Here is a 13,363-nt window from a genome sequence, read left to right on the forward strand (position 1 = left end):
GGATGGAGGGTATATTTGTCTATTTTTGTATAATATAAAAACCAAATACAGAGAGAGACTGAGAGCTGTTGACGAAGAGCTACGTGTGTGTCTTTCTTCGATTCCAGCCAGAATATCAGCTTTGTGTTCAGCCAAACAGGCCCAGGTTTCGCACTGAATAAAGTATTTTATAATTTTTCACTATTCTGTTTACTTAATATTTCATAATAAAGTAATTATAAAATACTTTCTTTGTGTTTATTTGATTCCTAGTCAAGAGAATTACTTTATATATAGTCAATATAGGCACAGAGTTAAATTTTTTAACATTTTCTAATGGTGGTGTGCCTCGTGATTTTTTTCATGAAACAAGTGTGCCTTTGCCCAAAAAAGGTTGAAAAACACTGGTCTAGAGAACTGAGGCCCTGATTCTGCAAAATGCGTCTAAAGTTAGGCACCATTTAGGTGCCTACGTTAGCCATTTGTAGAATCGCGTTCAGCAGAGTTCAGCACTGTTTAGGCATACAACTTTTTAGGCATACAATATAGGCATGATATGGATGCCCTAGGTCGCTCAATGTTATGTAAATGAATCAAAGGATGCCCAAATTGAGTCAATGCCCAAACCATGCCCACAACTATTGTTAGCCACGAGTTTTAAACATGGGACCTTTAATCGGTTCATTAACTACTTAGATTGAATGCCTAAAGCACGCCTAACCTTAGGCATGACTTAGGTGCCCTTTATATAATCGGGGCCTGAATGCTCCAATGCTGATCCGACGCTCATAGAATTCCTATTAGCATCGGAGCAGAGTTGGAACATTTAGCGCTCTGGGACACAGTAGAAACCTCTACCACAGCTTAGTAAAAGAAGGCCTTTGAATGCTATTTATAGATTAGCACTGAGTACTATTATTGCAACAATTTTTTAAGCACCACTTGTAGAAACTAGCCCATTTTTTTCATAAATACTTTAACACTACCTATCTATCTGCATAAAATAAATTTTTGTCTAATAGCTGACGCTCCATATATGAGCATGTTCTTGTGTCCTTAGCAGCTTTCACTAAACCAAATATTTCCTTGGAAAATGTATAAAGCTTGGATTCACAAGCAAGAATTTCTTATTAGAAATACTGCACTGCTTACCATCATCCATAATTGCTATGGTAACTCCTTTCCCTGTGTACCCCAACTCCCAGGCTTCAGCTACATTCAGATCGAGTCCAGGCGTCCCGTCTGCTTGACCTGTGTTGATCTAACAAATCAATTCAAAATAATAATTATGCATTTTATAATTTCTAGGAAAAGTAATACTTCTAAATCTAGCATGTCTCTTCTTAATGCCTACTGAAAGCATCTTTAATATACCATACTGGCAAAGGGTTTACAATGAACTCTCAGCTCACTGTATACTAAAATCTGCCATATTGTAGTGCCTATAAATGGAATTTAACATTAGCCTTCAGTGTTCTGCATAGTCATTCAAACTGTGAACATATTATAAAAAATGGCTTAAAGATTGCTACATACATATTGATGCATAAGAGAATAGAAGGCCTAATACCCTAATATTCTGCATTTAAAAGAACCCCTGCTATTTGAGCACAAGCACTTGGAAGTATGTATTATATAGAAAGTGACTGAATGACACCATTCTCCATAAACCTGTAATCCTAGAAAGCCCTAAGTCCCTACTCCAAAATTCTGGCAATTCAGAGGGGAAATTATTAAACTGCAATAAAGACTTAGAGGGTTGATATTCAAAGTCATTTAACTGGCCAAAAATGGCTCCTGGCTAGTTAAATTGCTTATCCAGGGCTAACTGCTTATTTTCAGTGGCACAAATGGTTAGCACCTAACTTATAACCAGCTATTTTGGGGCATTCTGGGGGCAGAGTCAATACTTGGCTAATTAAGGCCCCCTTTTATAAAGTCACTTTAGGCTATTTTATCGCCGGCTTCGGCAGTATTAGTTCTGATGCTCATAGGAATTCTATGAGTGTTGGAGTTTTTACCAATATGGCCAGTGATAAAAAAGCCTAATACAGCTTCATAAAAGGAGGAGTAAGTGCCAATATAACCACATAAATAGCACTGCATAAAAGCCAGTCCTATAGTTTAGCCAGCTCCATAAACCTAGAAATTCAATGCTAGAGCTTTCTTCACTCAACATGTAATTAAACTCTGGAATTCATTGCCAGAAAATGTGATGAAAGCTGTTAGCTTAGCAGGGTTTAAAAAAAAGGTTTGAATAATTTCCTAACAGCTATTATTGAGATGGCTTGGGGAAATTCATAGCTTATTCCTAGGATAAGCAGATTAAAATCTGTTTTACTCCTTGGGATCTTGCCTGGTACTTGTGACCTGGGCTGGCCACTGTTGAAAACAGGATACAGGACTTGATGGACCTTTGTTCTGTCCCAGTATGACAATTCTCATGTTATATGTTCTTTTGAACCCAAGCATGGCCTGGCATTGATTTTCTAGGCATAACACTGGTGGTCAGCACAACGCTGAGCACCACTGGCTGAATATCAACCCCTGAATATGCCCAATTAGCCCAGGACAAGTAATCTAAATTGCCAGGAACCACTCTTGGCCATTAATTTTGAATATTGTCCCCTCCCCCTCAAAAAAAGTGTTTTGCATGCTTTGCATCTCAATGTTGCTTACAATAACTTGAACTAACATGAATTACTTGAAAATAATGCACAGATTTGCTGTATAACTCACATTAAGAAGCAAATGCCATGCATTATTCTCTTAACATAAGTCGCAGTAGAGGTTTCTACCGCAGATTGGAGAGCTAAATACTCCAACACTGCTCCAACGCTCATAGAGTGTTGGATCAGTGTTGAAGCATTTAGCGCCCCAGGCTGTGGTAGAAACCTCTACTGCAGCTTAATATAAAGGGCCATAGTTTAGAAACTACCTCACTATTATCAACAAGGGGTAGCATTAAGATATGCTATTTTTTTGTTGTTGTTAATCTGTATTAGTTATGCATGTTAATAATCCATGATTGGTTATGTGTATTAATAATAAGGGGGTTGATAAATTGATGGAACCAGTCAGAAATGGCTCCTGGCTAGTTAAATTGCCTGTTTGGGGATAATTGGTAATATTGAGTTCACTGGTCAGTGCTACTATAAATAACCAGTTAGCACTTAAAGCAAAACCAGCTATTTTGAGGGTTTTCCAGGGCAGAGTCGGCACTTAGTCAATTAAGTGCCAATGTTCAGCACTTAACTGGCTCAGCTAACCACATAAAAAGTGTCCCATAACTGGTTTAAGTGCTGAATATCTCAGTTAAGGGGGGATTTATCAAAGGGTGCTAAGCGTGTTAGCGCACACAATAGCATTTGTGTATGCAAACATGTTAGCACGTGCTAACCACTAAAGACGCCCATAGGAATATAATGGGTATCTTTAGTGGTTTGTGTGTGCTAATGCACTGAGTGCCCTTTAATGAATCCCCCTCTTAGTCAGCTGTAGTATAGCTGGCTCCAGGAACCCCGAGATTCAATGCCAAAACCTGGATGTGGCCTGGCATTGGATTTCTGGTAGCAGTCAGCAAGACTCAGCACCACTGGCTGAATATCAAGCACTGGGTCTCGTTGCATAAAATGGGACCTGTGTTAAAGTAGCATGAGACAGTTGTAAAATAACATGTCTTAACAGTAACCAACACTGTAGCTTAAACATAAAGAATTTATGCTTTCTATGGCCCTCCAAATCTGAAAAAGTATTCATTCATATGGTTCCATCCACTGCAAACTTTATAAGTGAATTTAATTATCAGCATCAAATATCTAAAAGTTACACTTCCAAATGTACAGATATTACTATGAAATAGAATTGCATGTTAAAGTCAATTGATACTGCCCTTGATTTAGTGCATCAAATTGAATACTAAAAACATAAAATTTGGTGTCAAGAAATAGGCATCACAATGGGATGCATTTACGGGGACATTCAATAAATGGCACCCAAGTTAGGCACCTACATCGGTGTGCCTAGCCGATGTAGACGCTTAACTTAATTGCTTAATATTCTTAACAGGCACCGATAATTGACGTAAATTGCACTTATTTGGATGTTAGGTGTCTAACTTGGTAGGCGCCTACCACTTTGAGGTAGGTGCCTAGGCCAAAGCGCCTACCACAAAGTAGGTGTAGTTAGGAGGTGGATCATGGGTGTGCGTTGTATATAGGCACTTGTTTGGACTTAGGTAGTGGAAAGCACCTAACTTAGATGCAGGTATTTAGGCCAATAAGACCCTGACATAACTATGATGTGCCTACTAGGAGGCTTAGCATTGCCTAAAGCTGTTAAGCCAGCACTAAGCGTGATTCTATAAAGTGTACCTAACTTTTATAGAATTTCTCTTAATTTTGCACTAGTCTGTGTCTACATCTTAGGTGCCATATATAGAATTGGGCCTTTAGTGCCAATTCTGTAATAGCACTTAGGTGTTGGGTGTGATCATTTATGCTGGGTCAATGGCTGGTGCAAGAGAATGCACCTGTGTGCCAGTCAATACATGCAACTGATATGAGGGGCATTGAATAATTTATCTACCTGAGTATGAAAGGAAGTAGCAAGTGTGTTGAAACAAGTCTGTGCGTGTTGTGACATATCTCAAGGTTACTCATGCACAGTTGCTACTCAGTGCGAGTCTAACATTCCAAAAGACAGGATGTCATGAGAGTCCTCATACGAATCAAGTTAGATTTGGAGCACTGTTCAGTGATAAAATTTCTCACAAAAGAAGGGAAAAATCCAAAGGAGATCCATGAATGCATGACTGCAGTTTATGGTGAGTCTACGCCATCATCCTACAAAGCAAAAGTTTGGAGGAAGCAGTTTAAGTGGGGTAAAGAATCCATTGAAGATGACCTTCATACCGGACCTTCATACCGGCCTGTGGAAGCAACTTCCACAGAAAGGTGTAAGAAAGTCAAGGATTAAATTTTTTCAGATGAAATAAAGTTTCCCGATTAGCTGAAGAAATGGACATCTTGGCAGGTACAGTTTCGAAAATAATTCATGAAAAGTTTGGTATGTCCAAAGTTAGTGCAAGACGGGTTCCAAGAATGTGTTTCTATTAAACCAACAGCATTTCTTAATTAGCTTTCTTCAGGTCAAAACAGTCAAAAGAAAAAAAAAATCATAGAATATGTTACAAAGGTAGAATTAATGGAAATGGAGTTGGGTTGAGGGTTTAAACTGATAATAAAATGATAAAATGCACAACTTATTTATATGAGAGTAAAAACAGACTTTTTATAAAGTCCTTTTATGGTGGTGTTTAACTATTTAGTCATTTATCACTGAGATCTGCACATATGTGAGAGTGCCCAGAGAGCACTTACATTCCTTTATACAATGTTAGCGTACCTGACAAAATATATGCCAATAATTTAGGTGTGAACACCAGCACTGGTTTAGTAAAGTGTATTAGAATGAAGATACTATATAATACCAAACTCAGCTGAGGGAAATTATCTCGCAGCCTTGCTAGACTTCATTCAACTAAGGTTGAACTTAATATTCACTGGTCCTCAGCGGGCCACCACACGCTCGAAAACTCTCATTGTGCATGGCTTTACGCTCCCACTCGTCATTGGAACCAGCACGTATTTTTAATTTGCTTTCAGATAATTAATTATTAAATATAAATACTAAAAGTACTTAGCTTTTAGTAAGACACCTAAAGGTGTAAAGAAAAAATCCCCCCTGCACAGCGTCTTACTAAAAGCTAAGTACTTTTAGTATTTATATTTAATAATTAATTATCTGAAAGCAAATTAAAAATACGTGCTGGTTCCAATGACGAGTGGGAGCGTAAAGCCATGCACAATGAGAGTTTTCGAGCGTGTGGTGGCCTGCTGAGGACCAGTGAATATTAAGTTCAACCTTAGTTTAATGAAGTCTAGCAAAGCTGCGAGATAATTGTGGAATAATTTAGGTGTGAGCACTTTTATCGGCCATAGAGCCTGTGTAAGAGCTTGCTTCTAAATGCCAGAGATATACATGTAACTTCTAGCGCTCTGTGAGTTTATACATATTTAAGTGAGTCAGATCCACACTGCTCAGACTTTGCTTATGTGTATGGCTACCTGTAAAATAAGTGCATATTTACAGAATAGCACTAAGCAAAAACTTTGTGGGTCAATATTCAAAGCAATTTAACTGGCCAGGAAACAGCCCCTGACTGGTTAAATTGCCTGTTCGGGGCTAACCAGTCAAGCCTGGATTCTCTAACTGGACAGAGATCTATTACAAACAGATATAAACTTTATAACATTGAGTTTCTTACCAAATACCATTGTTTTGTAAATAAAGGGTCATCCATGTTGATATGAATTTCGTTGATGTCTCTGTAGCCTCGCTTTTGTCTGTCAAACCCTTCTTGCTGCAAAACCTTCTTTACCTGCAGTAATAAAAATTGTAACCATTTTTAAACATTGTAAGAAATTACCTTCAAATTCATTCTATATATAATTCATTAAACAGACTTTTTTTTTCTCAGCCATTTGTATTTCTTGTGAATTAGTTGATATCAATGAAATATCATCTTAGATGTTATCTTTCTTCAAAGTAAATAAAATATCTTGAGACAAAACATAGTTCACATTTGCAAACATGTTTATGGCTTTTGTAGCAATGGTTCACACAATTTAAATTATCTTTATTGAAACAATTCATACACAAGAACACGCCTCTGCAAAATGGATGCAAATATCTCCAGGAAGAGGCCTAAATCTCTTCGGATACATGATAAAAATGCTGTTAATCAAATATTTTCAGATACTTGGCTATTTATACAACTCAGGATTTCCCCTAAGAATATAAAACTATAGCATAAGAAGCCATTCTTGTGTTTTTCTCGTATAGTAGAGAAGTAGAGATACCAGATACTCAAACAAAATAATACAAGCTTCTGAGCAATCATGTAGCTAATAGACAGAACTTGCAGCAACCTGCTGAAGTCCATTTCCTTTAAAAGCTATGAGGGGCATTTTCAATAGTGTGTCTGATTCTGACTTTGTGCAACCACTAGACATCTAAAGTCAGATATGGAAAAATAGCTATTTTTTAATGTCCTGGACATCCACATTTTTTTCACGAAAATCACATACTTGGATGTCTTGGCCAACAAAATGTCAAACTTTTTTTAAAAATTAGGTATTTATATAATACCTATCAAGGTTATCTAAACAGTTTCAGATTTAGAATCAGAAAATAATATTAAATATTGAACTAGGCCAGTACTGGGCAGACTTGCAGGTCTGTGTCTGTGTATGGCCTTTTGGTGGAGGATGGGCAGGGGAGGGCTTCAGTGGCTGGGAGGTTGTAGATGGGCTGGAGTAAGTCTTAACAGAGATTTTGGCAGTTGGAACCCAAGCACAGTACCGGGTAAAGCTTTGGATTCTTGCCCAGAAATAGCTAAGAAGAAAAATTTTAAAAAAAAATAAAATAAAATTTAAATTGAATCAGGTTGGGCAGACTGGATGGACCATTCGGGTCTTTATCTGCCGTCATCTACTATGTTACTATGTTAGTTTACAATTGGGTACTCAAGCATGTTCCCTATTTGTCCTGGTGGGCTCACAATTTATCTAACTTATCTAACTTTATGCAGCATTTTCAACCACAGCTGCATCCAAGCTGCAAGCGTCCAAATGCAGACCATTTGGATTTGGGAGACACCAGCATTATAATGGACTGACCACACAGACATATCAAAAGAGCAGTGGAGCACCTTACAGGGCACTGCTGTGAACTTCACATAAAGGCTGCCACATGAATGTCTCACCAAAACCCCCATATAATTTAGGGTTAGCCCTCCAAAACTCCCCCCACACCTACTATTCCTACCTGTCTCCCACCCCAATAGCCCTTATGCTGCAGATGGCATCTATATGGAAATAAGGTAGAATGAAGGCCTCACACTTTCCACCATAAATGTAGTAGTTAGAGTGTCTTTTGGGTCTGGGTCTTCCTCTCTCTGGTTCACTAGCACATCCAACAGGCTACTTAAGATACCTGTGTGATGCTCTACTAGGCTTTCCCATACCAGATGCTGCTGTTCTACAGAGAGGTATGAACCCTCAAAATATAATTATTTTTTTTGGGGGGAGGGGTGCCAGGAGATCTGTGAGCATTAGGGGAATGTGTGTGTGTGTGTTTGTGTGTGGATCATATCTTAATGCATGCAGTGGTCGACTAGTCAGTTTGGGCATCCGTGGGACACTTAAGACACATCTAAAACAGGGCTAACTCTGGGTGTCTAGTTTCCTCTAGGGCATCCTGAGAAAGTTTTGATTATCACTGCAGGACATCCAGGTCTAAGACCTCCTGATGCCCACCCATAGCACGCCTCCCAACTGGCCCCTTTGAGCTCTGGATGCAGAGCGGCCTAAAAGTCCTGTTGGATGTCTAGAAAGTTGGTTTTGAAAATCAGCACATGAACATCTAGGCTATTAGGATGTCCAAGTTTTGACTTAAGCGGGTTTTTGGACGTCTGGATGTTTGATTATGAGCCCCTATATTCCAAACATTTTTATATGATATGTGATTTACTTTGACCGCACAACACAAAATAGTTTTTTTTTTTAATTCCCCACATGCATGTAACATATTTTTCAGGGGTGGGTTCCCAGTCTATCCCTATTTACTGGAAAGTTGCTATTCAAAGCAGCAGAGGCTTCTGCCTGTGAAGGGCTATTCATTGATATTCAGTGGCACTTAACCAGATAGTGTAGCCAAATATCAGCCCTAACTGGTCAAAATGAAACCCACCATTCTGTGGGCAATCTAGGGTGGAGTTGGGGCATAGTCGGCATTTAACTGCTTAAGTGCCAATATTCAACCTTAACCAGTTAAATTAAACTAACCACATAAAAAAAGCTGTCTTTATCAAGTTTAACTTAAGGGTAAAGGGATTTGATATACTGCCTTTCTATGGTACAATCCAAGTGGTTTACAAATATTATATGCAGGTGCTTTCTCTGCCCCTAGTGGGCTCACAACCAGTTAAGGCTGAATGTCCATCTCCACATACCTGGATATTCAATGCCAGTACCATAGCCCAAGTTAGATAGATTGTGAGCCCACTGGGACAGATAAGGAAAATGCTTGAGTACCTGGTTTTAAAACCGCATAGATACCTTGATAGGCAATATATAAACACCTAATAAACTTGAAACTTGTACCTGAACATGACCCAGCATTGTATATCACGGCATCCTCCCTCCCGTTATTCCACTCTTTTGGAATTCCTCAAACCCTAATTCCGCCAGATCCTCCCAAAAATTAAAACTATCTTTCCCTTCTACAAAAGGCATATCCCGCGCAGGAAAACTAGGAACATCCCTCCCCTTTAGAACCACAGAACTCTGGAATAATCTCACATCCCCGCTCAGAAATTCCAGCTCCCTCCAACTTTTCCGCAAACACCTGAAAACTTGGCTCTTCTCAAAAATCTAATACCTCCCGCTCTATCGTACCGTGGCCCCTCTCTACCCTCTTAGTTCCTTTCCTTTAACCCTTCATTGGAGTTCCTTTCTATCCTAACTCTGTAAACCGTGCCGAGCTCTACGCTTGCTGAGATGGCGCGGTATACAAACCTAAGGTTTAGTTTAGTTTAGTTTAGTTTATTTATCTCTGGATTGCTAATGGATGTGATCAACCAGCTGAAACCCAAACGGGCCAGGCTTGATTTGGGAAAATCAGGCTCCCTAGTAAGCAGGGGCGCTGCCGGAGGCTGACGTGGAAGCCTTCTCTATGACATGTTTGTGTTTTGCGTCAGAGGGAAGGCTTCTGGGTCAGCCACCGGCAGATTTTAGGAATGACTGCCAGCAATCTGAAGAGAACTGCTGTAAGAGTGATATATGAAGACCCAAGTTTAATCATTCTAATTTAAAAAATTATATACATCTAATTGGGACTCTGTAAGAAGAAATGCTGCATGGGTTGGGGAAGTGGGAAGGGAGGGAAAGAAAAAGGGTACATGGGCTAGGGGTGGGGAGGGGAGGGAAAAAGAGAGGCTGCTGCACTGGCTGGGGATGGGTAGGAAGGGAGGGAGGGAAAGAGAAAGGCTGCATGGACTAGGGGTGGGGAGGGAGAGAGAGAGGCTGCTGCACTGGCTGAGGATGGGTAGGAAGGGACGGAGGCAAGGCAGGATTAATTCATCGAGGGCCCCTAGGCACCCAAGTACACTGGGCCCCCTGCCCCACCCCACCCCACCATGCGCCCAGGCGGAAGCAGGAAGCTGAGTCAGAGGGAAGCTTTGAGCAAGCAGTATTGCTTGCACAATTACAGTTCCCATTGACTTTCTTACCCGCATTGCTTGCTTGTTTTACTTTCTGTCAATTGGGGGGGGGGCGTTGCCGATCAGGGTGGGGTCTGCATTGCCGATCGGGGGGGGCCCATGTTGCCGATCGAAGCTGGAGGGGCCCATCGCCGTTTGGAAGAAACAATGTTGATGCCCTCCTTCATCGGGCCCCCCCGACCATTTCGGGCCCTAGGAACATGCCTACTTGGCCTATTGGTTAATCCTGCCCTGGACGGAGGGAGGGAAAGAGAAAGGATGCATGGGCTAGGGGTGGGGAAGGAAAGAGAGAGGCTTCTGCACTGGCTGGGGGTGAGTAGGAATGGGGGAAAGGGATAGGTGAGGTGATGTAGGCCCACCCACAATTGGCTCTCTGGCTACTCCACTGCTAGTAAGTAAAACAAAATCAGTCTCGTATCACAGTGGCAGCACAAAACCTTCCCTGGATAAGTTTCAGATACATTATAAATTTTCCTTTCAGCCCAAACTCTCTTTTTCCAGTATTCCACTAAATAAAACATTTTTAACTTTTTTATGTGTGTCAATCACTCTTTACTTCTTGATCACATATCTGTGACTGGTATTAACGATATAGCGCTCAACTGGTTTCACTCTTACTTTTCCTGTCAGACACTACATGTATCTTTTTCCCATTCTCTTTCCGGTACTACTTCTCTTCTCTCAAGTGTCCCATAATGCTCTGTGCCAACTCCTATTATATTTAATGTTTTTCTGGTTCCCTTGGCAACTGTCACTCATTACTTAGGTTTTATTCCCTATTTTTACACAGAAGACTTCCAGCTTTTAATAGTGCACCATTCCTGGGATCCTTTCATCCATGTGTCTAGTTCATTCACTGAGATTTCTGCTCAGCTAGTTTTAATCCCATAAAGTCTGAAGCACTATGGCTCTCCTCGCAGCCCATCTTGAATTTGACACCAATTCCTGTGAGAAACTATATCTTGTTACTTGGTATTCTTATTGATAGCTCTCTCTCTTAGGAACCTTTTATTTTTCACTGTTCAGAGAACTTTTAGCTCACACTAAGAAATAAGGTCCATAAGATCTTCCTTTGATTCATTGGCCCTGAAGATCTTATTAAGTGCCTTGATTTTGAATCATTTGGACTACTGCAATTCATTCTTGGCTGGTGCTCCTCTCTATTCTCTCTGCAGATTACAGATAGTTCAAAATACTGCTGTGAAACTTATCACCAGTGCAAAGAGGAGAGAAAATGTTATGCCCCCTCCCATCTTCTGAAAACTCAGCATTAGTTTTCCAAACATCAACTATATAAAATCCTACTTCTTACCCATAAAGCTTTTTACACTGGACTGCCTGCTTATCAATCTTCGATGCTGATTTTATAGTCTTCTGGATGTGTTCTTCATTCTTCCAAGACAAATTTATCAGCTATTCCCTCAGGGCCTGATTTTATAAATGGCGCCTAACTCGTAGGTGCCACTGTGCATGGTTGTCAATCATACACTAGGCGCTGTTTATAGAGTCATGCCTAGCAGTACCTAAGCACTCTTAGGCACCAGTAGGCATTAAAACCTTAGGTGTACCCTTAGGCCAGGGTTTCCTTGGCCTAAATGAGTGCACCTAAGTTAAACAATGCCTGACGCCGCCCTGAATCCACCTAGAATTTGCCCCTAACCATGCCTACTTGCTGGTAGGTGCCTCAGAGTTTATGCCTTCCTCGAAGTGGTAGGCACCTACTGTATTAGATGCCTACCATGTTAGGCGCCTACCGGCTAATTATTATTATTATTTTTTTTAAAAAAAGGTGCTTTCAATTAACGGTGCTGATTAATTCAATTAAGAAAATTAACTTAAGTTCCTAGATCAGCTAAGCATGCTGATTTAGGCGCCTAACTTTAGGCGTTATTTATAAAATCAGGGCCTCAGTATCCATCATACATTAGAACTCTATCTGTTCTTCTGCTTTCCACTGTCTGGCACCCTGCCTTAGGAATTTATGTATAAGTAAATGAGTAGATTTTAGAATGAACATGCAAATCAGAATTAGGACAATCAAATCAGAATTAGGACATCAGTGTCTGATTGTCTCAAGATCCACTAGTATTTTAGAACAAGATTTGCAAATATAGAGACTGAAAATGCATGGTGAAATAGATGTTTATGGATCAACATGGGCATATAAACATGTATGTGTCAGTAGGTTTATGTAACAAAACAACATCATAATCATTTATATGTCAGCACATAAATGTTTATGACAGCCATTTTGTAAATGTAAACATCATAACCCAGTATTCCTTGCAAGTTTTGGTTTCAGGAAAGGGAGATTAAGGGAGTGACTAGGGAATGACACGGGAAAAAAATTTGTCCCCGTCTCTGCCCTGTCCCCGTGAGCTGACCTCGCTCCGTCCCTGCAAACTGTCTGATCCCATCCGCACAAGTCTTAAATAGTTATGATTTTATATTGAACTTATTATATTAAAGTATAAAAAGAATATTCTGTACAATTGTCATTTTATAAACACATAATACAGAATAATCCTTGTCTCCCCTCCTCTTCACAAATATCCCCTCCACTATTGAGAAACTGAATAAGCCAAATTATTACAGAAAGCTACAAAGAAAAATTATGATAACTGAATACCACAATCACACATGACAGGAATAGTGTTAGGGAAGTGCAACTAGGGCTACTGCCCCCTGTTCAGAGAGAATCTTAAGCCAGCTGGAAGCTAAGGAAGCAAGGCCCAGGCTTTGCAGTCCCCAGTTATGTATAACACCAGCTCTAGCAGGATACATAGCTCAAATCTGATATATTCTAATCACAAAATAGAAAATAAAATTATTTTTTTCTACCTTTTGTTGTCTTGTCATTTTATTCTTCAAATCATGTTGGACTCAGGTACTGGTCTCTGTTTTCTTATGTCTTCTCTTAACTCCCTTGCCAGGATCTCCTGACCATTTGACATAACATAACATAACATAGCATAACTTTATTCTTCTATACAGCCATAATCAAACAATTTCTAGGCGGTTTACACAGAAGAAGGCTGG

The 13,363-nt window shown here is 39.9% G+C and overlaps 1 protein-coding gene across 1 annotated transcript in view; it reads right to left on the reverse strand.

Annotated features, from left to right (window-relative positions):
* The window catches only part of PCSK2 (proprotein convertase subtilisin/kexin type 2), a 284,701-nt gene that overhangs the window by 132,784 nt on the left and 138,554 nt on the right, over positions 1 to 13,363 (reverse strand). The window contains exons 3-4 of the mRNA XM_033939434.1: positions 6,308 to 6,421; positions 1,132 to 1,240 (exon numbers count right to left, since the gene is read on the reverse strand). Of these exons, the coding sequence (XP_033795325.1) occupies positions 1,132 to 1,240; positions 6,308 to 6,421 (223 nt within the window). The remainder of the gene's footprint in view (positions 1 to 1,131; positions 1,241 to 6,307; positions 6,422 to 13,363) is intronic.

This window comes from Geotrypetes seraphini, chromosome 3 (genome assembly GCF_902459505.1).
Source record: "Geotrypetes seraphini chromosome 3, aGeoSer1.1, whole genome shotgun sequence".
Taxonomy (NCBI): Eukaryota; Metazoa; Chordata; class Amphibia; order Gymnophiona; family Dermophiidae; genus Geotrypetes; species Geotrypetes seraphini.